Source organism: Culex quinquefasciatus, chromosome 2 (assembly GCF_015732765.1).
Source record: "Culex quinquefasciatus strain JHB chromosome 2, VPISU_Cqui_1.0_pri_paternal, whole genome shotgun sequence".
Lineage (NCBI taxonomy): Eukaryota > Metazoa > Arthropoda > Insecta > Diptera > Culicidae > Culex > Culex quinquefasciatus.
Genome location: NC_051862.1, coordinates 65,852,962 through 65,880,841, shown reverse-complemented (window position 1 = coordinate 65,880,841; position 27,880 = coordinate 65,852,962). Strand labels below are relative to the sequence as shown.

The window sequence follows — 27,880 nt, the reverse complement described above, 5'->3', positions numbered from 1 at the left end:
ATATTGAAATACCAAATATCTTTGAAATCCTCCGAATGCTTCTCTTCATCATCCCTAGTAATTATCTCAAGTGCCAACAACGTTCATTGCGGTCTGCCAATCCTAAACAATCCCATCAGCTCCAGCCGGGGATCATTCACCCCCCGGTAGTGTGCAATTTACATGAAATCATCCTCTGGAATAACCTCACCCTCAACCATCCTCCCTGCTCGCAATTCCAGGGCGTCCACACGATGCTGCCCATCTCGTGGCCCGTGTCGGTGGTGCTGGCGGTCATCCTGTGTCTGGTCCACATCGGGTACCGCCTATGGGGTGGCGTCCACGACCTGCCGGCCTACTTCTTTCCTCAGCTGCTGGCCGAGCTCATCTTTCTGGCGTCGGCGTCCGTCTCGGGTCTGTACTACCGCATCATGTCCGACGCGGCCCACATCGACGCCGTGGACGGAACCCGGACCGGCATCGAGCAACGGGTCCGGCTGGAATGCGAACGGGAGCAGCAGGAACAGCTGCTGCTCAGCGTGATACCGGCCTACATCGCGGCGGAAGTCAAACGCAGTGAGTACCATCATCTATGATATCCAGTTTGGAAGTCCCACTAATTTTGGGTCATTTACCACCACAGGTATTATGTTGAAAATGGCCGACGCCTGCCAGACCGCGGGTGGTCAGAGCCAGACGCGGTTCCACGAGATGCACGTCCAGCGCCACAACAATGTTTCGATCCTGTACGCGGACATCGTCAACTTCACGCCCCTCTCGGAGCAGCTGACCGCGTCCGATCTGGTCAAAACGCTGAACGAGCTGTTTGGGCGGTTCGATCAGATTGCACAAGTAAGTAACTTTCCATAATGTTAGAGCTCCCAAATTTCCCGGGAACAAAGTTGCTAAAGTAGCAATTTAAGTGGTTAGGGATTCCCCCTTTTTTTGATTCCCTAAAAAACACAGCTTAAAATTTTAAAGTTATAAAAATGACATGACATTCATTTAAAATAATTCATTTTGATTTTTCAAAATTTGCTAATTTTCAAAAAAAAAAAGAGATTATTAACAACGAAAAAATCGTAGAATGAGGCCAGGAAATCGGACACTCTAGCTCAGAAAACCACCCACAAAGCACGCCCCCAACAGTGTGGTTTGTCGTAATTGCCATGCTGGCCATCAGGATAATTGGAGAGGCGAAGGACCAAAATTTGTGTTGTGAAACGATGTGGTTAACACACCCGCAGGGGATACCGACTGGGCATTTACCATGTGTGAAACTGATTAGCTCAATTACGGTCCTTAAGAGCCGCTACGCCAAATTGGATGGGGAAATTAAATACTGCCTGTTAAAGATTGCGCAAATTCCCAAAAAAAAAATGTTTCCTTTGTAAACACTTTAAATCCTTCAAATGTTTCCATTTGACCAACCACTTCAACTCAGCACACTAAATCAACATTTGTCGTTCCATTCCGTTCCATAAACGAATCAAAAGCGAGCACCGTAAATTTGATTTGAATCAACATCCTTCAAGAACCTCTTTTCAATCCATCCGACCTCCACTTACCTTCCAGACCTACGAGGTTGGTAAATAATCCCCAAACACTTTACTTTCGTGTCCGATTTCCCAGCCAAAGGCAGGGGCGATTTCTCAAAAGTGTACGACGAAGGCGATATTGGCGCGCGTACAGGCCGTCCCGATTTTGAAAAACATCATGCCGAATCCTGGCGAGCTTGTAATCAGATCTAATTCAATCAAACCGGGCTCGTTCACCCCGGCAAAGTTTACTTTCTCTTTGGAATCTACTGTTTATTTAGAACGCGGGCAGTGGTTCTTGATCTGAAGTAGATCAGCATTTTGAAACATCTTTCAAGTTCACGTTTTTTCCAATCTTTGAACAAAAGCTGAGATTAAACGTAATCAAACATAAAATTTACAAAAAAAAAATAATACGATTCACATATTAATCAGCCTTATCACCGTATCAACTTTTCTTAGCGTGAAAAGTCACTTTTTTATTATTTTGTAATAGGTCGTCTTGAAAATAAATAAAAGAAAATGAGTAATTCTCTACGTTTTCGCAAATCGACATTTATCCGAAAATATTTTTTAATTTGTATTAAGCCTTTTTGCATCATCAGCTTTTCATAATTTTGCGGGGTGATCATACAAAATAGACTTGTGAATGTTCAAAAATCTGCATCTTGATAAAGGATTTTCAGATCGATTTGATGTCTTCGCCAATTTTGTAGGTTACGAATAGAACTTTTCAGAAAAAAAAAATTTCAGAAATAAAATAGATTGCTTCGTTTATTCCTTAAAACACTATTCATAGACTTTTCAAAAGGTTACTTTTGATACTAATTTTTCGAAACTTTCTAATTATTAAACAATGAAAATCGAACCAAAAGTTTCCAAGAAATCGCAGTTTCAACCAGCAGTCCGACCAATAATGTAATAAAAGAAAAAATGTGGAAAATTTGCCTAACCTTTCGAATATATTTTAGACAGGAGTGCACTTCCTTCATAAAATATTTTTAATCCGCAAAAAACTGAAGAAATTTTACATATATCGGTAATTCTCTACCAACTCACACGAAATCGGGAAAAGTGCCCCAAGCCCTTTTCGATTTGCGTGAAACTTTGTCCTAAGGGGAAACTTTTGTCCCTGATTACGAATCCGAGATTCGTTTTTTGATCTCTCGTGACGGAAGGGCGGTACGATTTTATTTAAAGTGAACTAAAAAAGTCTTCTTTTCCGCTAAATTTCTCGATGATGCAACATCAGGTACAAGAAATATGATTTTTGAAAATGGAGGTTTTTGGAAAATCTAAAATATTTTCTACTTGAAGATTAAGTATTGATTGAAAACTGCTATTTTTGATTTTTTCAATCGAAGCCTACCTTTGATTTTCGTTACATTTTAAAATGTTGGACAAGAAACTTTGCAAAAAAAATATGAATGCGCAAAAACAAAATAAATACAATTATTTTATTAGTTTGTTTTTTTTTATCGCGAAAAGCTGTTATTTGTTTTAATTTTCGATTTTTTTTAAGTGTTTGAGGGGAGTGAAAGGCTATCTTTGTTCTAGAGTATAAGATGGTGCAAAATATGGATATGATTTTTTTGAGTTTTGGAAAAAAAAATATGAAATTACATTTAGATGCAAAATCAAATTCGCAATCAAAAAAGACTTCACACATTTTTTGATAAAGTGAATAGTTTCAACGTTATAGGCATTTGTAGGACCCTTTCCCAAGGTTACTTTTGATACCAATTTTACGAAATGTTCACATAATTTAACAATAAAAATCGTATAAAAAGCTACAGAGACATCGCATTTTAAAACTGAGGTATAATTGAATGAATGACACTGAGAAAAGCTCATATTTCACAAAATTCAAGCAGTAAGCTTAAAGCTGCGTTTCCTTAATAAAAAAAATTTTAAACAAAAAAAAACTTACATATAAATGCCTAAAACATAAAAATGCTTCATCAAAAAATGTGTGAATCCATATTTTGCACCATCTTATACTCACGCGCAAAGATGTCTTTTCAATCCCCAAAATACACATCAATAGAATTCGAAAATTAAAACAGAAAACGATTTTTTTTGCTATTTAAAAAAAACGAATACAAAATTACCTATTTATGTATTTTGTTTTTTTTTTTGCAAAGTTTTTGGCCAAAAATTAAATAAAAAATAAAAAAAACATGTTTCAAACAATTATTGATTTTCAAATAGCATTATATAGCAGAGCGGGGTTTTTTTGAAGTTATGTGTTAGACTTGCTTTAAGTAGCTTTGCCAATGTGTTAAAAAAAATAGTTGCAAAAAAATAATTTTTCAGCACAAGTCGTACATTTATCCAACGAGGTTTACCGAGCCATCCATTTCAGTGCGGAAAAGAAGAACTTTTCAGCAATTGTATTGAAAAGTGTTTCTATTCGATTCTGTTATTTTTGGTAGAGAAAAGTATGCTGTTTCGTCGTTCGTGAATGACAGAAAAAGTAAGTATTTTCACGACGGAATTGTAAAAAAAAAACAATTTACAGCATTACAGTTGTCAACGTTGACTACACAGCAAAAACAAGTAGTTATCCAGCTGCGTGTAAAAGGCCTGGGTGTAAAATAAATTTTGCATTATTTTAAGAAATTCTATGTAATATTACACCCTGAAATATGTAGCCCACCAGTATGGGAAACCTAATTGACCGAAATGTCAAGCTCATATATGCGTTTATCCTTTCAATTCATCAATTCAATTCTTCAGTCCGTACTGTTGGTGCTGCGTTTGATTCCCGTTGGTTGCAATTTTTTTTTTTTGTTTACAAAAATTGTACTTGCGATTCTGCATGCGATTTTACCATCGGATTTTTTGCTGTGTATAATAAAGTTTGTTTTTGGTAAAAATAATTACCAGCCCTGGTCAAAATAAAAAAGGTTCTCATATCAAAAAGAATTTTGAAAAATTGGGCCACCCCCAATTTCAGCCCAACTGTAGCTGTTGAAAGGTATCGTATATCTCAGCTTAGGTTAATGACACTGCACTGATGTTTTTTGAAAAACAACCTAATAAATCGAATAAAATTTTAAAAAAACATGCATTATCGCTAAAGAACCCCTGCCCCAAATATTAAACAATCCACGGACCACTTTCAATACGCGTACCTTCCTACTAACTGATGGTATCGACCTTCTGATTTTTTTTTCACCCTTCCACCTTTTCCACAGGAGAACCAATGTCTGCGGATAAAGATTCTCGGCGATTGCTACTACTGCGTGTCCGGACTGCCCGTGTCCCGGCCCCACCACGCTGCCAACTGTGTCAATATGGGCCTCCAGATGATCGAAGCTATAAGGTAAGTGGAATTATTCGATGGAAAGTGGAGGGAAATCGCAACATAAAAAATGAGTCACAATGTTCACCGTTTATTTAATTCCAAGAAATAAACGTTCCCAGAAGAATTTGCGGGAAACCAAAACCGGTGTGGGAAGTATTTAATTCCACAGGAACTTACACGAAATTCGCAGCTTTGTTTGTGGCTTTTCACTTTGTTTCGAGAGGGGGTTTGGTTTCTTGAATCGAGGAAAATGATTTACTCGAAAAGTAGACAACAGACAACAGAATGTTGCGTAGTTAAACACCGACTAACACTGTTACACGACGGGGTCCCATGGCCCGGAGAAGAAAGGATCTGCCCTTTTTTTGCACCAGCTCATAACTTTACAAAGACGTTTAATTTGGGGACCTTTACGCTGCCGGCGAGGTTGAGATGCCTCATCATGGGCGTTGGTTTTATAAAAATATTTTTAAGGGATTTTTCAATGACTTCGGAATTTTTGGCAGGAAGATTGATAGATTAAAACAGAAATTTCATTAAAAACACTAAATGACCTTGAAAAAGAAAAAATCAAAAATAACCTTAAAGTCCCATTGGAACGCCTCTGAACTAAAGCATGAAACAAGCTTTCCTCTTCAGCAGAACAGTAAAGTGCCGAAACGCAACGGAATGTTGGCTTTTCGGTGGCGTGTCTCTCCCGGATGGACCTTTTAATTAAAATTTAATGGAATCATAATACGCTACCATCCCTACCCACTGCTGTTAAGTCAAAATCTGCACCACTTGACAACTCATTAGTGACACTCGAATGGGTAACCGCAGGGCAGAACAATGAGGACACAGGGAGGGACTCCATACAAAATCCCACTGCTGATGATGTTAAAAACCCCGTGATCGACTCGGCCCGTGGAACGTGATGTAATTTGTTACGGATGATAAACGATGTTTGGCGCGAGTAAACTTAAAGCAGTGGGGCTTTTGAGAGTAATTATTTTGGCAAAAACATTTTTCGCTGACATCAATCATCGCGTTATAGGACAGAGTCGAGCCTTAAGCGTTTTGGTACCCGTGACAAGTTTTCTCATAAATATTCATTGTCTAATTAGGAGTAAATCCGGCGTGGAAAGTTGCCGATCAACGTCAGATTATGGGGAAAGTAACGAAAAGCTGTACTGAAAATGGATAGGGGTGGTTTATCATGCAAAGCAAGTTTGATTATTTGAAAAGGTAATGATTTGTATCGTCTCAAAATTAATAACATCTCTGCATAAAAAAACTAATTCAATATCAATGATTTTTTTTTGTGATGGAAGACAGTATCTTTAATGTTTTATTGATTTATTTAATTTTAATAAGATAACAATAATCTACAGTGGACTCTCTCGTTGTCGATATTGAAGGGACCGCCGAGAGTGGGAGTTATCAAATTATAGAACGAAGAAACAAAGCAATATATTCGAAGGAACAGAAAAATGTATTGACAGCTGTAGCAATATTGATATCGAAAAGATCGACAGCCAAAGAGTCCACTGTATTGAAATTTTCCGATGCATTGATTAAACGACCTTCAAAAATATTTACAGAGGCATTTTGACTTTTTCCAATTTTTTTACCATCTTTTTAAAAGAGAACAAATTACAGTTCCTGAAATAACGCAAAATGAACTTAAAAAAATGGTATCAAAATTGAAAAAAGAAAAATAAATGCTTTTCATTAAAACCCAGCTCGAAACAAAAAGAAAATAAAACATTAAGAATTAAAATCCTTATACTACTCATTTAAACATATTGCTAAGTAGATGTTGATGCACAAAACCAAAAAGATGGAATATGGAAATACCAGATTATTACATTTTCGAACAGATATATTTACATTTATTTTGTTCTATAATGATTTGAAATCAAATTTTCCTAGTTAATCGTATTATGGGGTTTTGCTATTTTCTTTTTTGATAGTAAATATTTATGTTCCAGATTCACTATTCTAAATCAATATTTATTTTGGAATCAATTTCTAGGTTTAAAAATTAAGCAGACAGCTAAATTTTCAAATAAGAAAATGTTAGTTATTTGAAGAATCTTGGATTAGTTTTAAATGCGTTAACTTCAAATTGATGTTTATCTCTTTTATGAAATATTAATAAAATGTTATTTTGTTAAATTTATGTAATTTTAATTTTATAATTTTATATAATTTTATATAATTTTATATAATTTTATATAATTTTATATAATTTTACATAATTTTATATAATTTTATATAATTTTATATAATTTTATATAATTTTATATAATTTTATATAATTTTATATAATTTTATATAATTTTATATAATTTTATATATTCGACCCATCAAAAAAGGCCCGCAAATTAGCTTTTTATTTATTTCTCTGTTTTTTTTAATCCATAATCCATAAAAAAAATACAAACTTAATTTTAAAACACATCAAATTTGTTACCGAAAATAACTACACTTTATTGAAAAAACAGATTTCCGAAATACTGACAGTGAAATCAACTATTTTCTTTAGTAACTTTTTTGATCGGATTGCTGGATCTGAATTTTCAACTCGTGGTATACTGGATACTATAGGTTTAATTATCAATGTTCAAAAATTTATGAAACTTAGTTTGACAATTTTTTAAGATTTTTATTCCAAAAATAAATTTTGAAAATTAAAATCATCTCCGGTACCACATTTTACACCATACTGAATTCCTTGCGCAGAAATGATTTTTTAGTCTTTAAAAACATATAAAAAAATCTAAAATTAAACAAATCATATTTTGAAAATTGTTCAATAAAAAAAAATATTTTTTAAAGTGATACGTCTATTTTTTGATGTGCAGTCCACAAATTAAATATATTTTTGGCCTAAAAAATGCCCTGTTTGAATAAAAATTGAAAAAAGAGGTGCTTTTCAATAATTTACGCCTGAAACGGTGATGAGATAGAAATTTGGTGTCAAAAGGACTTTTATGTAAAATTAGACGCCCGATTTGATGGTGTAACGTCATGATTCGAATTCCCGGACGCTTCGAAACCCGGACACTCCATCTTGTTTTATCAATTATTTGGATATAAGTTCGCATTATGAATGTCAAAACTGTGTTATTTGATGAATTCCAACATCAACTTTCATTTAAAGTTTGTTTGAACGTTGTAGTTAATGCCAAAACAATTAAATACAATAAAATTATAAGTTTACCAAAAATGCGAAACATTTCACTTGAAATATTTCATAGGCGTTCGAAGCACCGGGAAGGCAAAGCAGAAATTTATGGTTTCGATTTCCTTGAATTCTAGTGAATTTTTACATAAACTATCGATTGTTTTGATGTTAACAGCTTATTTGAGACCTAAAGAATGTCATTCACTAACATTTCAGTTCCAATTTGTGCGATTAATAAGTAAAATCGAGTGTCCGGAATTCGAAGCAAAAGTGTCCGGATTTCGAATCAGCTTTTATCAGTGTCCGGAATTCGAAGCACAACAAGTCATTTTAATTTTAAAATTCTGATGAAAAATTGTTAGAAAAGACATATTTTGCATGCATTTTCTTGAAACTGACTGTTTATACTACATCCTTATGATATTTCTACATTTCCAACTTATTACATGATTTTTTGACAGCTATAACAAAAATGATATGGCACTAAGTGTCCGGATTTCGAATCATGACGTTACTCAGAATTCCGAAAAAACGTATTTCGAAAAAAACACTAAAAAAGTTTTAAAAATTCTGCCATTTTCCGTTACTTGACTGTAACAAAATTTGGAATATGTCATTTTATCGGAAATTCAATGTTCTTTTCAAATCTACATTGACCCAGAATGGTCATTTTTTTTATTTAGAACAAAATTTTTCATTTTAAATTTTCGTGTTTTTTATAACTTTACAGGGTTATTTTTTAGAGTGTAACAATGTTCTACAAAGTTGTAGAGCAGACAATTACAAAAATTTTGATATATAGACATAAGAAGTTTGCTTATAAACTTCACGAGTTATTGCGATTTTACGAAAAAAAAAGTTTTGAAAATGTTGGTTGTTTATAAGTAAACCCCTTATGTCTCTATATCAAAATTTTTGTAATTGGCTGCTCTACAACTTTGTAGAACATCGTTACACTCTAAAAAATAACCCTGCAAAGTTAGAAGAAACACGACATTTTTAAATGAAAAATTTTGTTCTAAATTAAAAAATTACCCTTCTGGGTCAATGTAGATTCGGAAAGTACAGTAAATTTCCCATAAAATGACATGTTCCAAAAATTTGTACAGTCAAGAAACGGGAAAAAGGAGAATTTTTAAAACTTTTTTAGTGTTTTTTTCGATGAAAAATACATTTTTTCGGAATTCTCAGTACGCCATCAAATCGGGCGTCTAATTTTTCATAAAAGTCCCTTTGACACCAAATTTCTATCTCATCGCCGTTTCAGGCTGCAAATTATTGAAAAACACCTCTTTTTTCGCAAGTTCAAAAATAAAGGGTTCGTACTATTTTTCCCAAATAGCCAAACAAATCACCTTTCTTTTGCGTCTAGGACAGCTAAAATCGAATGAAATGGCGCGGAGATATGATTTTTTGAAAAAAGTGGTTTTTGCGAAAATCGACGAAAATTACAATTTTTCGAACCACCCTATTACGGCGTAGGTCACCCTAATGGCCAAAATACGGGTCTAATTATTTCGGCCAAGGATCCCCCAGAAAAATTTAGAGCCCGATCGGAGAACTTTTTTTTCGAATCATGCTGTTTTCGTGGGGAATTGCTGTATAGAAGAGTAGATGCAAATTCTCCCCATGTCGACCTTTTGATCAGCAACAAAAGAACACAATATTCGCTTGCGAAAATATTTCCAACGCAACAAACGCAATTTGCCCTAACGAATCTGCAGAAGCAAAAGTTGCACAACGGTCGCAAAAATCCCGCGTTACCACACACACACATTGCCGTGGCTCACCTGTCGCTGCATAAGCTCGTTAAAACAACTTTTAATGGCGACTCAAATTCAATTATTCCATTTTCACTGCTGCTGCTCAATCCTTTTCCTTTTTGCTTGTTTGGATCATCCCTGACCCCTTCTGCAATTTCCCCTTCTTCTTCTTCTTCCAGGTTCGTCCGCGAAGCGACCGGCTTCAACGTGGACATGCGAATCGGCATCCACACCGGCAACGTCCTGTGCGGCGTCCTTGGCCTGCGCAAGTGGCAGTTTGACGTGTGGAGCGATGACGTCACGCTGGCCAACCACATGGAGAGTGGCGGAGTGGCCGGGTAAGTTCCGGACGACTTGCTAATCACCATATAAGCTAATGTTTGTTTTCTTCCATCAACAGTCGAGTCCACATCACAAAGTCCACCCTGGACTATCTGGGGGACAAGTTCGAGGTGGAACCGGGAGGAGGTGCCGGCCGGGAGTCCTACCTGGCGGATCACAAAATTGAAACGTATCTTATCATACCACCGAAGGTAAGCCCGGTCGATCCCAATCTTCGGCATAAACCGGATCCGGAAGCGCCACGGTTGAGCTAAATACACGGGCCACGGGTAGTTCAAGCGGGCTAAGAGGGACCGTTTTATTATGTATCGGAGAAAGGCAAACAACGGAGTAGGAGGAGGGTTTAGAAAGTTTTCTGTTTATTCGAGGATAATCCGTTTACGGCCGGAAACATGGCGTTTTCTAACGCCCCAGCTGAGCTGATGGAAAGCTATAGCGAAACGGGAAAGTTCGCAGCTAGTTTGCACAATGTGATTAAAAATAACAGCGCGAAATTGTGTTGCGTTATAATGTCACCGTGCTATAGAATATACCAAAAGGTTGTGATGCGGAAAAAGTCAACTAAAAAATACGTGACAGTCTCCCACATTTGGCCCAAAAAACTGGGGGATTTTTCCGAGCACGTGGTTTCGTGCTTTTGATATTTGTCAGTTGTTCCAATTAGCGAGTTTAATACATTTCGAATCAAACAAATTTAACATTTCGGCATCGAAATGACTGCATACCCAGAGAAATTGGTTTAGCAATTTCGTCACTTAAAAATGACATGAAAAGTAGGAATTCAGTTCTACGTGGTCATGCTATCTTGTCGCACGTCACTTAAAAAAAAGCAAAGCAATCCACTTTTACGACCCCCGGGTCTTTTGTGGGCTCTGTTGCAAGTTTCTGCTCATTTCTAGGCGTCCGAAGGTTATGTGTGGTGAGTCACCCAAAACCTTTTTTACGCAAATGGACCGACGTTTTACTTTAATTTTACAGCTAATTTTGTGAACCATAAAAAACAAAAACGGAAACTCATGGTCATAATTTAAAAATATTGAAAACTCCAATTTTATATAAGAAAAGTCAAAACAATTTTATGTTTTTCATTTTTTTGTTCTAAAAATCACTATTTTTTTCGAAAAATCATAGCTCGGTGGCAATTTTTTTGTCCGCTTAAGCATTCCAAAAAATCTCGAAAATAAAAAAAATACACATTTTGGGAAATTGAGTTTTTGAGATAAAAAAGTTTATAAAAATCGACAAACAAAATCTCGTCCCTATTTTATTTTTATTTTTTTAAATAGTCCTCATTAGAGGGTGACGAGCGGGAATTCCCGGGAAAAAAATCCCGGGAAATCGACCATTTTTAGACCTCTCGATTCCCGGGAAATTCGGTCGAGACTCCCGGGAAATTTGAAACTCATGAATATCGAAACAAAATTGTATAAACTTTTCAGAAAAACAATTGAAAACTTCAAAATTGTTTAGAACATTGAATGAATGAATGAATGTTCGATGTTCAAGTTCGAATAAACCAATGCTTCTCTAATCTCCTCATTCAGAAAATGTTAATTTTAAATTTTCAAAAATTCCAATAACGTTAATTGAGACATGCCAAAAAAAATGTGGACCCCAAAATTTAACATAAAAAATATTTAGCAGTTACACTCCAGAAATAAAATGAAACGTTTTCTTTCCATTTTTTTATTTTTTCTAAGAAGCTTTTTCAAGTTAAGTTCAATTTCAATATCTTCTCTCGAGCATGATAATCCCCATAATCTAGATTTTTTGTGAACATTTGGGTTTTCCTGATAACTGTAAATATTTCTTTAATTTAATTTAATTTGATTTACAGTTGACCTTAAAAAATACAAAACAAATAGTTTAATTCGTTGTTTTGAGTCGTTGTTTACCATGTTGCAAAATTCCCGACACTGGGAAATTATATATAAGCTATCTTATTTATTTTCTCTACAAAAATCTAATAACAAGTTTGACCCTCCGCACGGCTGGGACCTTGCCCCCATGGAAAGCATGGGACGGTCGGAGGGCTTGTAATGCACTTTACCAAAACGGAAAGAGCAGGGGAGCATTTGTTCCCCATAATAGCGCCAGTCAAAGATGTTACACATTGATCTTTGCCGAGTGGTGTCTGGAAATATTAATAGTTCTTTATTAGTTATTTGAAGAATATTTACAGTGCCACAGTTTTGAAGAATAAATCCAGACGGAACCGAATGATCGAATGCTTCCTGTCGTCGGAAAATTCGGAGCAACTGGAGCGTACCTAGCGGCCGGGTTGTGTAGCGTAATGGAACTCCGATTTCGATATGATGGTACCCACGGCGGAGCTGGTCAAAAGACAAGCAGGACAAACTCGTTACTGGCCAATTGCGACTTATGCTGGCGAAGGTGATCGAGGACATCTGACGGCGGTTGCGGAGTCGTCCTCTTTAAAGCTAAGTACTCATGCATGATAATCGTATTACAGGCCTGCCTTTTCTGGTCATGTTGAATACGATTAACTGCAACTCTAACCACTTTAATTTTCAGCAAAATTGACAAGACTTTTGACGAACGTGACAGGACAAGGGACTGTAAAACATTTTATACAAGTTTCGACTTTTTTATGTGGGAAAATTTTGCCCGACGTGTGTTTCTTTGCTTCTTTTAAATAATGACCTTTGCTAATTGAGTTTAAACCTCAACATATGAATTCATTTTAATAATTTTGCTTTTGTTGGAACAGTTAAGGGTCACGTAGTAAAAGTCCGTTGGTGCGTGGATAGTGTACCCCGTTTGCTCGAGTTCCTTGGGGCCAGTTCTGTAGGTTTTAACAGTCTCGACAGTTAAAACCTACAGCACTGATTTTGGGAAGCTTGTGCGAATGGGGTTTTTAATGAACATTGGGGGCGGCGATTGAGCACGAAGTTTCGATTTAGCTTATTTACATCATTACACGATTACATACTTTCACAAACACAATCTCATTTTAACCTACCCAATCATGTCCTCAATCCCCGCTCCCATGGAGTGCGAGCGATCCGCATGTGATTGACACGACCATTACCGTTCCTTTACACAACCGGACTTGGACTGACTTGATCCTGGCTATCCCACCTCGATCCGCAAAAAAAAAAAAAAAAATCTAATAACAAGTTTGAAAATATTTTAAACTACAATTTTGAGTCTTAAAAGGCTCAAGGAACGATTTGTATTTGCAGATTCAGAAAAAAAAATCAAAAGGTTTATATAGTTCTTCAAAATAATGAGGCTACTTAAATTAATGTTTCATAGAATTAATTAATTGTAACTGAACTCAATGAAAAGAAACAAATTTATACCTTTTCATTTCAAATTTTTGGCACTATTGGCATATAGACAAAAAAAACTCCCGGGTCCCGGGAATTCCCGGGAAATGGCCAAATTCAATTCTCGATTCCCGGGAAATTGAAAATCTCGAGAATCGTCACCCTCTAGTCCTCATTAATACCTACAACTTTGCCGAAGACACCATATTGATCAGAAAATTTCTTCAAAGTTACAGGTTTTGTAATATTTACGTAACATTTTTGTATGGACAGCTGCCAAAATTGTATGGAGACATGTATGGGTGAACCAATGCACAGTGGTCCGAAACCGTAATCTAGCGTGACAAAATTGATAGCGGCCACACGTTAAGATTTAGAGCTTTGGTGTTTTCAGGACAAATGATCAGGATCAAAAGGGGCATCTTTTGGTATGGTGGACATTAGGGTGGTCCAAATTTTAGGGTGGTTCAGAATTTTTATTTTGGCGGGATGACGAGATAGCGCTTTGGTGTCTTGAGAAAAGTTGTAGGGGACACCAGTCTAAGCAACTTTGCTCAAGAGCACAAAGATCTATCTTCAAACGGGAAGTTTTCAGAGCCATTTTTTTTATTCAGGTTAAGGTGTTTATATAAAAATTAGTTTTTTGAATTTATCAACTCAGGCTTATGTCGTAGCGAGTTGGTTTCTTCTAGACATTTGTAGAGCTTATAAAAACACACATTTATCTTCCAAGAGAACGAAAATCGGACCTTTTAAACGAAAGTTATAGCCAAAATACGAATACAAAGACGCCATTTTGAAATGTGACTAACTTGAAAAGGTGGTGGATTATGACCTCGCTCTTAGAAGCATCTGAAAGTACACATTTTAGAGTACATTTGCTGAAAATATCTCAAGGGTCTTTTTTGTTTAACTCATTTAATCTCAAATTGAAAATGAGCATTTTTAAATCATGTTTTGCCCATAACTTTTGATAGAATTGACCAAAATTAGTTTTTCTTTGACAAAAATGTTCATTTTGACAAGATCTACAATTGTCTAAAAGGGTCCAAAAATGTATAAAATGATCTAGTGGTTGTAAAAGAAGAAACAAGTTTTTTTCATTGCCACTGACACAAAATGGCTACCTTGGTCTTAGGAAAGCCCACAAAGATTCAGCCTAATACAAAATCGGCTGATTTCGAAGAGAACTACTCAAATAATAAAAAAACTTGATATGAAAATGAATTCTTATCGAAAAAAGAACTGAATTATTGGATTCTGTGGACAGTTAAGTTTTTAAGTGTAATAAAAAGGAGGCTCAAAAATTTCTTAGTAGACTTGGAAAATTCATTAATCATGCTTAAAAAATGCTTTGAATGGCATCGAAAATTTATATTGAAATGAACAAACCAATATCTAATAAATTGTACTTTTAATCTACGATACCTCAAATTTATATAAAAATTATTAAAAATTAATAAACTTAGTGAAACAAACTTGATGAGAAACACAGCCCGGTTTTGGAAATAGAAATTTTCACGAATCTATTGTTAAAAGCACTATTGAAAAACACTTATCTGAACAAGAAGTACATGGACATTGTGTAGCCTACCCCGGTACATGTTTCAAAAATATTAATCTCGAGACAAGTCTTAAATATAATCATTTTTCACTAATTTTTTTTCAAAATTACCACTTTTTAAACAACATTTGGCAGCTTCACTCTTAAAAATATGAGAGATTCACTTTTAAAAGCAAAAGTAAAATCTGGCAAAATCTAAATTTACCGTCCGTTAACAGAAATTTTAGCTTTTTACGTTATTTACATAAATCAACGTCACTTGTTGGTTAATCCTTCCAAACACAAACTAAATCCATAAACATTACCCGTCACAAATGGCGACACAGCCCTCCCATAAGTTCGTGTTAAGTGAAAATAACACCGCACGCACACACACACCCACACTTTGAGGTTGGTTTTTTCCGGCCACTTTTCACACCTTCTCGCTTCGGTTGGGTTCGGAACGGCCCAGTCAGCCATCAAGATTCGTGTTTAGTAGGTGCCTTTTATCACGTCCCATATCGTGCCAAATTTCGTCCATTGGCCTCCCCCCATTGCGGAGGGTACTAAAAGTGGGGGCTTCAATGTTTACGAACGGGGCGTTCCGAAAGCACCCATGAAATCTCACGCCAAATTCTAATCATCTGTCAAAGTGAGGAAAGGTTGAAACTTTAAGACCCGGGTCAGAGATTATCGTTTCATTGCTTTGGCTGATTGTTGGGTTTGGGGGGGAAATTCGGTTTAAACTGGTCAAAATCATTAAATCTGGTTTGATTGTTAAAAAATCAAATAGAATGAAAATACTAAAATTTGCCACCGAAGCAAAAAATTTGTCGCTCGGTCTTTATTGAACAATTTTCACCACATAAAACGTACAGCACAGCACCCTCATCGCCGTCATTTTCACGCAGCTTAAATTCTGTGCCATAAAGTCGATGTAGACCTCCATACGAGGCAACACCAACGAAAGAAAAAATGAAAACGTTTCTCAGTAAAGCCTCATGCTTACTTACTGTTCCACGTAAAATATTCAAATTTATGTGGATTGTGCGTCAAGCTCCCGTTTGGGCTGTTACAACAATCCGGCCTAGACGTCTTTATACGTCGACGATTGTCATGATTGTTATGTTCCCTGTTGCTTTTCGGCGGCAAGACCTCGAACGCCCCCCAGGGTGGTGACTTTGGATTAGGTTTTGAACGGCCAACGGAAAATATTATGTCCCAAATTGGCACACGACATTTGATTGGCTTTTGGGATTAGCAGCTATGATTTGTTGCCGACACCGATTGAAAAAATCATTTTAATCCTTGTGAAAGTAATTTTCACACTTTTGAAGAAAACAGTTTAAGACCTGCTAGAGTATCACTTTCGGGAGCATTTACGGTTCATCTTTTGCAAGGTATCTAATCTAATCCTGCTACCAGCAATGTTCACCCAATAAAATACGTTTACTTTCACCTGAAACCAGACACATTTCTTCTCTATTTTCCCAGCTAAGCGTGGGAGCGTGCTCACTTTACAGGCAATGAATTTCCCACCCACTCTTCGCTATCGAGCTTGAGAATCTGAAAAGCTCCCTGTGTAAAGGATTTTCCTATATAGCTTCTTCCTTATCTTTACACCGGTTGCTTCACCCCAGGATGAAACGATATTGCTCCGTACTTGAGTTCGGTGAGGAGCAGCTCTTTGGAAAGTTGCTTCCAAACGTTAAACTAATCCGGTAACGAAAACCGATCATTGCTTCAAAGAAGATTCTCTTCAGCTTCAAGAACATCGCTCGGTACAGAGCAGGTGGCCCGGATCAAGATCAACAGTATTGGCACGTATCGTTTCCTCAAAAACCTCAAGCTGCCAATTGAAATTTTAATCGTTTGAGTTGTTTCATTGAAATACCAGGACTCAGCGGGCCGCAAAAACCACCTTTAAACACGGTGAAATTTTATCATCCGCAAAACACCGCAAACCCCCCAGATTGGCCCTAAAAGGCAAAATTTAATTAAACTTTTCAGCGAGATTGCCTGAAAACAATTAGGTTACCGTCGACGAAAGCCGCCAATGTTTTGGGGTGAGCGAGAGTAAAAAGCTAACAAAAAATGCCGGGCCAGGATTTTGCAAACAACTTGAAATCACTTGGTGTTTTTGTCCATCATGGGTCACCGCAGGCAGTTTGATCCTTGCCCTTGCCCCGGGTGGCCCAAGAATTGCTAATTAAAGCTGGTAGCGATGCCGGGGGTACTTGTCGAAGTTGATTGGTGGGCAAAACTGGGAATTTGAACCTGGGTGATGTTCTACACACAATTAAACTTTGAATAAACATTGATCAAACATGTTAGTAACCCCGAGTAAGCAGTAATAACATCAATGCCAAATTTTAGTTTTAATAACAGAACCCAATAACAAAAACATGTCATGAAAATAACAAACTTTCATATTGCAAAAACATAAATATTATTCATTTATCATAAGAGCAATTCAAATTTGCACTGTATTTTTGCAGAAAATGATATTTAACCATCGATTTTTTCTGACTAAATAAGCCATTTTGCATCATTAACTTTTCTATTAAAGTCTCCATACAAACTTAGGAGTTTTCCACACAAAAGTGCCAAGAAAAAAAAAAGAAATGTGTATTTTAAGATGGGATTATCTAATAGCATTGGTATCTTCAGCAAAGTTATTGATTATAATAATGACTTTACAGAAAAAAAGAACACGGAAAATTCTCGATTTTTTTATTTCACTTTTAAAACAATCACTTTTTATATCAGCCAAGTTTATTTTTTTATATTGTGATTTTTGGAAAAAAAAATCCAAAATTTAGATTTGGATGTACAATTATATTTTCTAATAGATATAACATATTTTCACATTTCCAGACTATCAAAAAACATGATGTTGTTATTTCCGTCTGCAACATATTTGCAATTTTGTAAGGTTATATTTCTTTTTTTTTTGTCTCTTTTCTAATACCGCAGGTGTATTTTTTAAGTGTAGGGGAAATATACCCTTTCTAATCAAACACCTATCTTCGTCATATGGAGAGTTTGATGCTCGATTAAAGCTCCATAAATACTATTTAAACAGTTACTTACTGGCCAAAAAGATCAAATTTAATGAACTTTTGATCATAATTCCTATTTTGCGAGACCTTTTCTCATCATTTTGGTGGCACACACACATGTGGGCTTAACCCCATAACGAAAGTCGCCATCAATATCTTTTCATTTGCGCTAACTTTTTCAGAGCGCTTATGACATGAAATTGCTTCCAACTACCGGCAACATGTTCTTTTGCACATTAGTTAGTCACTCACTTGAAAAATAATCCCGAAACATGTAAATAATTAGCAAGCGCCATCAAAAAAACAAACGCTCCAAGTCTTTTGACGTTTGAATTTTGACGACCCATTCCAATAGAAGGCTAAAGGAAACCGAGCGAGAAGCGAAGGCAAATAAAGAACAATGGGTGGCCACCAACACCACCAACAGCGGCTGTTGGAGTGAGCCAGTGATGCCAGGAAATTTTCTCTATGAATGCTACTTTTCGTAAATGTTCGCTTAAGAGCGAGTTTTTCACCGATGTGAAACAGGTCGTATCGAGGTGTTCCGATTTGGATGAAACTTTCAGGGTTTGTTTGTCTATACATGAGATGAACTCATGCCAAATATGAGCCCTCTACGACAAAGGGAAGTGGGGTAAAACGGGCATTGAAGTTTGAGGTCCAAAAAACATGAAAAATCTTAAAATTGCTCGCATTTCCATAAAACTTCATCAATTCCAGTTCTCTTAGATGCATTCGAAAGGTCTTTTGAAGCCCTTCAAAATGTGCTATAGACATCCAGGATTGGTTTTACTTTTTCTCATAGCTTTTGCAAATTACTGTTAAAATTGGATTTTTTTAAAACCTTAATAACTTTTGGCAACAGCCTCCAACACCCATACTCTCATAGGTCAAAAGTTAGGGAATTTCATGGACTATAAGCCTACGGTATTAAGTTTTTGGCCAATCGCAGTTTTTCTCATAGTTTTACGATTTTTCTAGAACAAACATTTTACAACGTTAGTTTTTGCCCTGTAGGCCAAGAAGACGGCACTTTTTGGTCTCAATTTTGTCATATTCGGAATCCTCAGAAAATTCTACATTAGATTGAGGTGTTGGAATTTTGAATTTGATTAGAAAAAAATGCCATTTAGAATTAATTAAAATATTTTTTAACAATTTGTTGGATTGGGGGTAAAACAGGATTTCGCCTACTTGATACAGCATTTGACGTATTGATCATAGGGTAAATAAGATCTATTTCTTTTTTCAAAAATGTTTTATTTAATTATTTTTTAAAACAAAATTACAACTCCAATACTTCTAACTTACGTGAAATTGTCCGAGGATTCCGAATATGACAAAATTGAGACCAAAAAGTGCCGTCTTCTTGGCCTACAGGGCAAAAACAAACGTTGTAAAATGTTTGTTCTAGAAAAATCGTAAAACTATGAGAAAAACTGCGATTGGTCAAAAAGTTAATACCATAGGCTTATAGTCCATAAAATTCCCTAACTTTTGACCTATGGGAGTATGGGTGTTGGAGGCTGTTGCCAAAAGTTATTAAGGTTTTAAAAAAATCCATTTTTAACAGTAATTTGCAAAAGCTATGAGAAAAAGTAAAACCAATCCTGGATGTCTATAGCACATTTTGAAGGGCTTCAAAAGACCATTCGAATACATCTAAGAGAGTTGAAATTGATGAAGTTTTACAGAAATGCGAGCAATTTCAAGATTTTTCATGTGTTTTGGACCTCAAACTTCAATGCCCTTTTTAACCCACTTCCCTTTGTCGTAGAGGGCTCATATTCGGCATGAGTTCATCTCATGTATAGACAAACAAACCCTGAAAGTTTCATCCAAATCGGAGCACCTCGATACGACCTCTAGAACAAACCGAGCAGAATCTACAAATACTGCCTCTTAAAATTTCATTACAATTGGCAGCACTAAGCAGACACAAAAGAGCGCTGGAAGAAAAAAAGAACTAAGCTGAAAATAGGAAAATGAGCGTGGCCCAATGCACTCGACTGATTAGAATGCATTTGGGAAATATTTTTTTAATGCTTGTATAAGGAATAAAATAACATTTAGCGAAAATAAACAGAAATGTTTACAAAAAGTTGCTTTACTCGTTGGTGTACTTAGTTTTAGTAAATTTCAAGAAACACTCCAGATTATCCAGCATCATTCAAACACGACCGCTTATTAGGCTTAAAATGGGTATATTTCCCCTATGTCTATTGACATTGACAAATAAAAGTTGAAATTAGAGGCCATGCAATGGTTTCTTGAATGAAAAAATATGTATTATCATGCATTTGACAACAGACCGGTAAGTTATTTTCAAAATATTGACAAAATAATTGTTTTTCGCAAAAAAAAAAAACAATTTTTACTACACCCAGAATTCAGAGTTGAGAGAATCGTTCCAACAAAATTTATTGAGGGCTCAGGGCCAAAATCGAAAGAATAATGCTACCAACTCACACCGTCAAAACAAATGTGTTCATTTGTTAATTGTACAATAAATTTCCAACACGTGTCATACATCGACTTCTGACCACTCTTCGGTCACCAAGCTGAGGTGGCCGAGTCAGAGAAGTTGTTGGGGTTTTCTGTCAAAGGTCTCCGGATCGATTCCTGTGGTCGACAATTTTTGTTTTTTTTTTGTTTTTGACGGTCGACGTCTCTCGGCTCAAGGCCAACATTCTCTCGAATAAGCGCTGCCCAGTTTTGGGTGTATAACCGCTACATAGGACATCCCTCTTGGTTGTCACATCAAATCAAATCAAAGAAAAACTGTTTTCTGAATTTCACAAAAAATCTAAATATTTTTTATCGAGCCCAATCATGCTCAATATGATTTTCAACGCAGAAAAATACATTTCTAGTTGTTTTCATTTAATTAGACTCCTATTTTAATTATAATTTTTTTTTTTTTTTTTTTTTGGAGAAAAAATGTTCTGCTCCCAAGATTTTTGAGGCCGATTTTAAAGGGGACATAATCATTGAAAAATATTTGCAACGACCTAATACATTTTACACAATTTGTATCTAAAAAAATAACACTAAACTTAATTTGACAGAAGAGATTCGAATTTATTGAAATACGATAAACTTAGATTTTAAATAGCTCAAACCGAGGCTCAAACTCAGATTTTTCATTGGTTTTTTTTTTCAATATTTACCATTAATTATTTTTAATATTTATCATAAATAAAAATATATTATTTGTAATCGAAAGACGACGACAAACGAGTCCCAAATATAGCCGATCTGGCAACCATGTCTCAAGTTATAACCACTTAAGTGATATCTATGTACTTTTTTGAAGCCGGATCACACGATGTCCGGATCCATCATCCAAGCCATTGTTGTTTAGGTAATCAAAAAATCTTTCCAACGAGTCCAAAATATTGACAATCTGGCAACCCTGTCTCGAGTTATGAACACTTATGTGATATTAAAGTACTTCGTATTCCGGATCTAAAAAAAAAGGATGAAATTTGTGTCCAAATCCATCTTATTACCCATTGTTGGTAAAGAGAGAGGAAGGCATCAACCACATACAGTCGACTCTCTGGCTGTCGATCTTCTCGATATCAATATTGCTCCATGTACCGATGAAATCTTCAGTCCCTTCAAACTGCATACTTCGATTGTCTTTATTCCTCAATATTTTCTCTTTCTTGAAGGATCTCTTCCTCGACGGTCCCTTGGATTCTATTTGCTTTAAACATCTATTCCGGTTGTCAATAATTTCACTTTCTCATAGCTTGCATAGACATTTTTCTTTGAGAAACGAAGCTTTGAAGAGTGTTTGACATTTCTATGTTTTTGTTTGCTGGACGTTGCCATGATTCTCTCCCATAGCTGGTTAGCAAGAAAAAACAAATTTCAATCGAGTCTTCATTTTGCATCGTTCTGTAAACTGATGCTCCTCTTCCTCGACGGTCCCTTGGATATTGACAACCAGAGAGTCGACTGTAGATGGATTAAGCTAGTTTTTTACGTTTAGACCACCTTTCAAAAGAACAGTTTTAGTAAATGATTTTTGTATTTTTTTAGGAGAGACATGCCATTCACATTCTGCATTTATCGTAAGTCTTTTTTAACATCTAAGGCTATAACTCAAAAATTTTGATCGAAAAAAAAAATCGTGATCACCTTTAAACTTAAAAATCAAAAAATCTCATAGAAAAGGCGTGTATTTTTTCTTTCAGTGTATTTTTTTCAGAAAGCCTGTCCAATTTCCTGCAAGTTTGTCTTTGATCACTTTTTGATACGACATAATCATTGAAAAATGACCGAGGACCTGCTTCGAGATACAGTAATTTTTAAATTACAAAATTCAAAAATATTTAAATAATTTACCCTCTTCTCAAATGGCATTTTTGAGTACAATTGGCTCCATGGACACAAAAATGGCTTATATAGGCCAAGGATAACATGTCTACAAAGTTTCATTGAAATCGATGGGTCGGGTACAAAAGTACCAGAAAAAATCCTGATTTAAGCTGGAATTGCTTGCATGTAAATCAAACATTTGGTACAACTTCTCCAAATACTCTTAATAATTAATGAAGTATTGAAGAAAGGAAATGAAATTAGAATTGCTCAACTGGTCCGTTATAATTTCTTTAAAATGTTTATTCCGAACAAAAATCGAATCAAAAATCCTCTTCAAACAATATCTCGCAACCAATTTCGTTATTTATTCAAGCACTTACCCAGTAAATCGCTCAACCTCTCGCTTCGCGTGTACTGTCCCACCGACCAACCTCGAAAAAAATCTATTTCAATCCTAACACGCTCGTTTTCCTTCCCGTTTTCGTCACGCAACAATTAAAAAACAGAAACCGGAAAAAGATCCCCTGAAGCCGTCTACGACCGTGGAAGCGCCCAGCCCCTCGCCCACCACCACCACCATCCAGATCAACGAACCCGATCCGGACCTCGGGGACACCGGGGTCAACGGGGACACCACCTCGCTGGGCGAGCCACCGCGAACGCCGAAAACGCCCCGAACGCCCAAAACCCCCGAGGACCTGCGGCGCTCGCAAGTGTCCATCGGTCTGCCGGAGGAGCAGGAGCGGCTGCTGCCCTGTCCGCGGCCTCCACCCTCTCCGTCGCCCCTCATCAAGCAGACCAGCATTACCATCACCACCGAAACGATCAACGAAGAGGACACCAACGGAATCGACGAGGAGGACGGGGGTGGTTGCGAGAGGAACGGTGAGGGAGGTGGCGGTGGTGGTGACCGGTTGGGGAGTCAGTGTGGGGGAGGAGGTCGTGGCAGGTGTAGCAGGAGTGTAAGCCAGGAGAGGGAGGACAACGGGGGACCGGAGGTGGGGAAAAAGTCCTGTCTCACGTTGCCGGTGGAACCCATCACCACGAATGGACATCTTCCCGAGCGGGTTGGCAGTCGGAAATTGTCCGTACAAGGTGAGTTAGAAAGGGGGTGAATGAGAGAGGAGGAAAATTCCATCATGTTTTAAATCTCGTTGTTTAATTTTTTTGACTATTCATCTGTACAAATAAAAACAAATCTTACAAATTCTATTTCAAAATATAACTTTGACACTAAAAACATATAGAGCAAATAAAGGTTGAGGCAGGAAAATATAAAACTAAGCCAATTCAAACACACCTGTTCAAGAATGAACAGGACACCGGTAGGATTGCCCGCGGGTACGCCCAAGCAGAAAAAGTTAAACGATAACAATTTTCGAGCACGATTGGAATTTGATTACTTTCGAATTGCTCAATTGTTCCTGCCTGGAAGCTATACGACTGCCTACTACTAACTAACTTACGCAGAAACTTTTATTCCGAATCTGAAGCTTTGGAATTTTACGAAACCTAAATCTTCCCTCTTCTTTTTTTCCCAACTTCCATTTCCCAGGGCTAATGGCATTTGCCGAGCGGCGGAAATCGACGAGCTCTATTTTCGGCGACATGCGGAAGATGTCGATTACGAACATCGACTGCCTCCGGTCGCCGATGGTGGCCACGCCGGGTCCGCTGCTGCGCAACCGCCCCTCCTCCAAGATGACCAAGTACGTGGAGTGCTGGGGCGCGGACAAACCGTTCGCCAACATCACCGACTCGAAGATGGCGAAGAACATCGGGCTGGCGGTAAGAATTGAAGATTTGCTAGACATTATCACAGCAAGAATTTGTGTTTGTTTTATTCCTCAACCAAACCCGAAGTTCAATTGTATCTTCAATATATCTTTCAAATATTTCAAATACCGTCGACTTCCTAGTTGTTATTATCAGAGCGACCATCGATGAAGAGAAGCATCAGATTAGAATTGTCAAACTCCCTTCAAAGCACCGTTTTTCACACATTAAAAAAAATAGTTCAAATTGGGATGATGTTATTTTGGAAGGTATAATATTACCTCTTTAATGTTGTAATTTTAACTCAATTTAAACTAAAAAATGGCATTACACAAGAAAAGTGGTAAAATTACACATTTTCATAGATAAATTCACACATTTTTTCTGCCATAAAAGATGTGTTTATCCCTTCCCAGATGTAACATTACCATGATTTTTTTTACTGTGCAAGCCATGACATAGAAAAAACATTGACAAACGGAGCAGATGAAATCCAAGGGACCTTTGAGAAAGGATATCATCGAGTAGAAAGAATATTGAAGATAAAAGAGCATCGAAGTATGTAGTTCATTGTTATCCGAGCATTCGTTGGAGAAGGTTGTCTGATTCAACATGACTCGTCGCGTCCCGGCGCAAAACGCCGGCAATATCGCCCTACCTGCGGCTCAAGCAGGCAAAAAAGTGGGAATTTCCAAAGGAAGGTTGAGGCCTCAACTGATGGCCAAAAACCGGGGATTTCCAAAAGGAAGGTGCTTTTGGAAGTGACATCGAACAGCAAAAAGACGAAAAAGAGCGACGGTACTGTACCGATGGATGAGGAGGAGGAGAACTCTTCATCGCACGAGGAGCAGCTTTTGAAGAACAACAAGTTCGCTGGACTGCCTGACGAGGACCAGGTAGCGGAAGCAAAGGAGAATGAAGTGAAACAGCGAAAGGAGAAACTGCCTCCTTTTTATGTGCGGCAATCAGCAGCAACGATCGACTTTCGAGCGGGGCTGGTTGAACTCATCAAGTCTGGGAAAGTCCAAGGCAACATTCGTCTGTGTCAGGACGGATTTAAGGTGCTGGTGCAATCCAGGCAGCACTATCAACTGGTCAAGGATTACTTGACCGAAAACGAGGCGGAGTACTTTACCCATGATGTCGTCATGGATAAGCCGTACAAAATCGTCGTCAGAGGTCTGTACGACATGCCAGTGGAGGAATTAGCTGCCGAGCTAAAAGTTTTGAAACTGGATGTGTTGGCCGTGCACAAAATGAGCCGACGCAACAAAGACATCAAGTACCGTGACCAGCTCTACCTGCTGCATTTGGCTAAGGGATCGACGACGCTTCCTGAGCTGAAGGCAATCCGAGCGGTTTTCAACATTATCGTGTCGTGGGAGCGATACCGACCAGTGCATCGTGACGTCACACAATGCTTCAACTGCCTGGGTTTCGGGCACGGAGGTAAGAACTGCCACCTGAAGCGTCGTTGCGCCAAATGTGGTACCGATGCGCACATCACATCCCAGTGCATCCAAGATTCGCTGGTGAAGTGCCTCAACTGCAACGGTGAGCACTCGTCAACCGACCGAAAGTGCCCCAAGAGAGCTGAGTTCGTGAAAATTCGGCAGCAAGCATCGACGAAGAATCAGCCTCAGCGTCGTAGAACTCCTCCAGCCCTGGTGGAGCAAAATTTTCCACCTCTTCAACCGCGACGCCAGGTCCCGAACTTGGCACCGTTGCCGTTGGATCCCAGGAAGAGAGCTGAGATGAATCATCCACGGCCGGGTTCCAGCCAGGAGCCGAGACCGCCACCACCGGGCTTCAGCCAGGAGCCAAGACCAACCCAAGAACCAGCAGTTGAGGAAAATGGTAATGATCTTTACACCTCAACCGAACTCCTCAATATTTTCAAACAGATGTCCGCTGCACTGCGTGGATGCAAAACCAAGACCCAGCAGATTGAAGTGCTGACCTCGTTCGTCATCCAGTATGGATCGTAGGTCCCTCAAGCTGCTGAATTGGAACGCTTGCTCCATTAGGAGGAAGAACTTAGAGCTGGTGGATTTTCTTCGCGAGAAGGAGATCGACGTAGCTGCCATCACGGAAACTCATCTGAAGCCCGGTGAAAAAGTTTATCTGCAAAACTACAAGATCGCGACGCAGCTCGATAGGACCACCTCTGGAGGAGGAGGTGTGCTTGTCGCTGTTCATCGTGATCTCAAGCCACGCCGGCTGCCACACTTCAAGCTGGACATCATCGAGGCCGTTGGGGTGGAAATTCCCACTTCGGTTGGCCCAGTACTCTTCATTGCTGCATACTGCCCACGTCAGGTGAATTCCAGAGATGGTTCAGCAGCAAAACTGAAGAGCGATATCCAGAAGCTGACACGGCGGAGCGCAAAGTACATCATCGCTGGTGACCTCAACGCGAAGCATGAAGTTTGGGGCAACAGCAGGAGGAATCGGAACGGAGTGATTCTGCACAACGATCTGCAAAACGGATACTACAACGTTGTGAGTCCGGATCGTCCAACGAGGGTGGCTCGGTCTGGGAATCACTCAATCATCGACTTCTTCATTACCAATATGGCTGAGAACGTGGCTCATCCTGAGGTGTTTGAAGAGTTGAGTTCTGATCACTATCCGGTGGTTGTGGAGGTTGGAGCTTCCGTTACTCCGCAGCGGCAACCAACCCGGAAAGATTACCACAACGTTGACTGGCAGCAGTTTCAGCAAGTGGTCGACAGCAACATCGACTATGATCAACACCCGGAAACTTCTGCCGATATTGATCGTTCGCTGGAGGTGATCCAGCAGGCTATCAACCAAGCAGAGGCTGCCAACGTTCGGGAGGTTCCTGTTAATTTTAAGGTAACTGATATTGACGTAGATACTAAACACTTGATTAGACTTAGGAATGTTTATAGGAGACAATATCAACGGACTGGGGACTATGACAAAAGATTTCAGTGAACAATTTGAACAAAATCATACAAGACCGACTTGACAATATCAGAAATCAAGAATTTTCAAAACATGTAAGCCAGCTTGGGAATTATTCAAAACCATTTTGGAAACTTTCAAAAGTTCTTAAAAACAAACCAAAGCCTATTCCTCCTCTTATTGTTGAGGATTCTCCTTTGATTACATCCGAGGAAAAGGCAAATGCACTTGGGCTTCATTTTGTTAGTTCACATAATCTTGGCGCTTCCATGACCAGCCGTAAAGAAACATCAGTTGCCAATAGTATTTCAACAATCAATGACTCTACCTTTGAATTTCCTGCAGATTCCCATGTTTCTGGTGAGGAAGTCAAAGTTGCAGTTAAACAAATGAAAAATATGAAAGCTCCTGGCTTTGATAACATTTTAATCTAGTGTTGAAAAAACAGAGTGATCAGTTCTTTCAACATCTAGCCAATATTTTCAATAAATGTTTGCAACTTGGTTACTTCCCCACCAATTGGAAACTGGGCAAAGTCATACCAATTTTGAAGCCTCAAAAGATCCAACATCGCCAACAAGTTATCGTCCCATTAGTCTTTTGAGTAGTCTGTCCAAACTCTTTGAGAAGGTCATCTATTCAAGGCTTTTGGATTTTACCAACGATAATAATATAATTTTGAATGAGCAGTTTGGCTTCCGAAAGGGACATAATACTGCTCATCAGCTTACGAGAGTAACTAAAATCATCAAGCAGAACAAGCTTGAGTCTAAATCAACTGCTATGGCTTTGTTGGATGTTGAGAAGGCTTTTGACAATGTTTGGCATGATGGTTTGAT

General features: G+C 37.9%; 1 protein-coding gene across 1 annotated transcript in view; it reads left to right on the top strand.

Annotated features, from left to right (window-relative positions):
- Window positions 1-27,880, top strand: part of LOC6036842 (adenylate cyclase type 2) — a 111,700-nt gene that overhangs the window by 61,542 nt on the left and 22,278 nt on the right. The window contains exons 4-10 of the mRNA XM_038254226.1: window positions 222-555; window positions 623-831; window positions 4,718-4,845; window positions 9,942-10,100; window positions 10,163-10,295; window positions 22,841-23,429; window positions 23,890-24,122. Coding sequence (XP_038110154.1) covers window positions 222-555; window positions 623-831; window positions 4,718-4,845; window positions 9,942-10,100; window positions 10,163-10,295; window positions 22,841-23,429; window positions 23,890-24,122 — 1,785 coding nt within the window. The remainder of the gene's footprint in view (window positions 1-221; window positions 556-622; window positions 832-4,717; window positions 4,846-9,941; window positions 10,101-10,162; window positions 10,296-22,840; window positions 23,430-23,889; window positions 24,123-27,880) is intronic.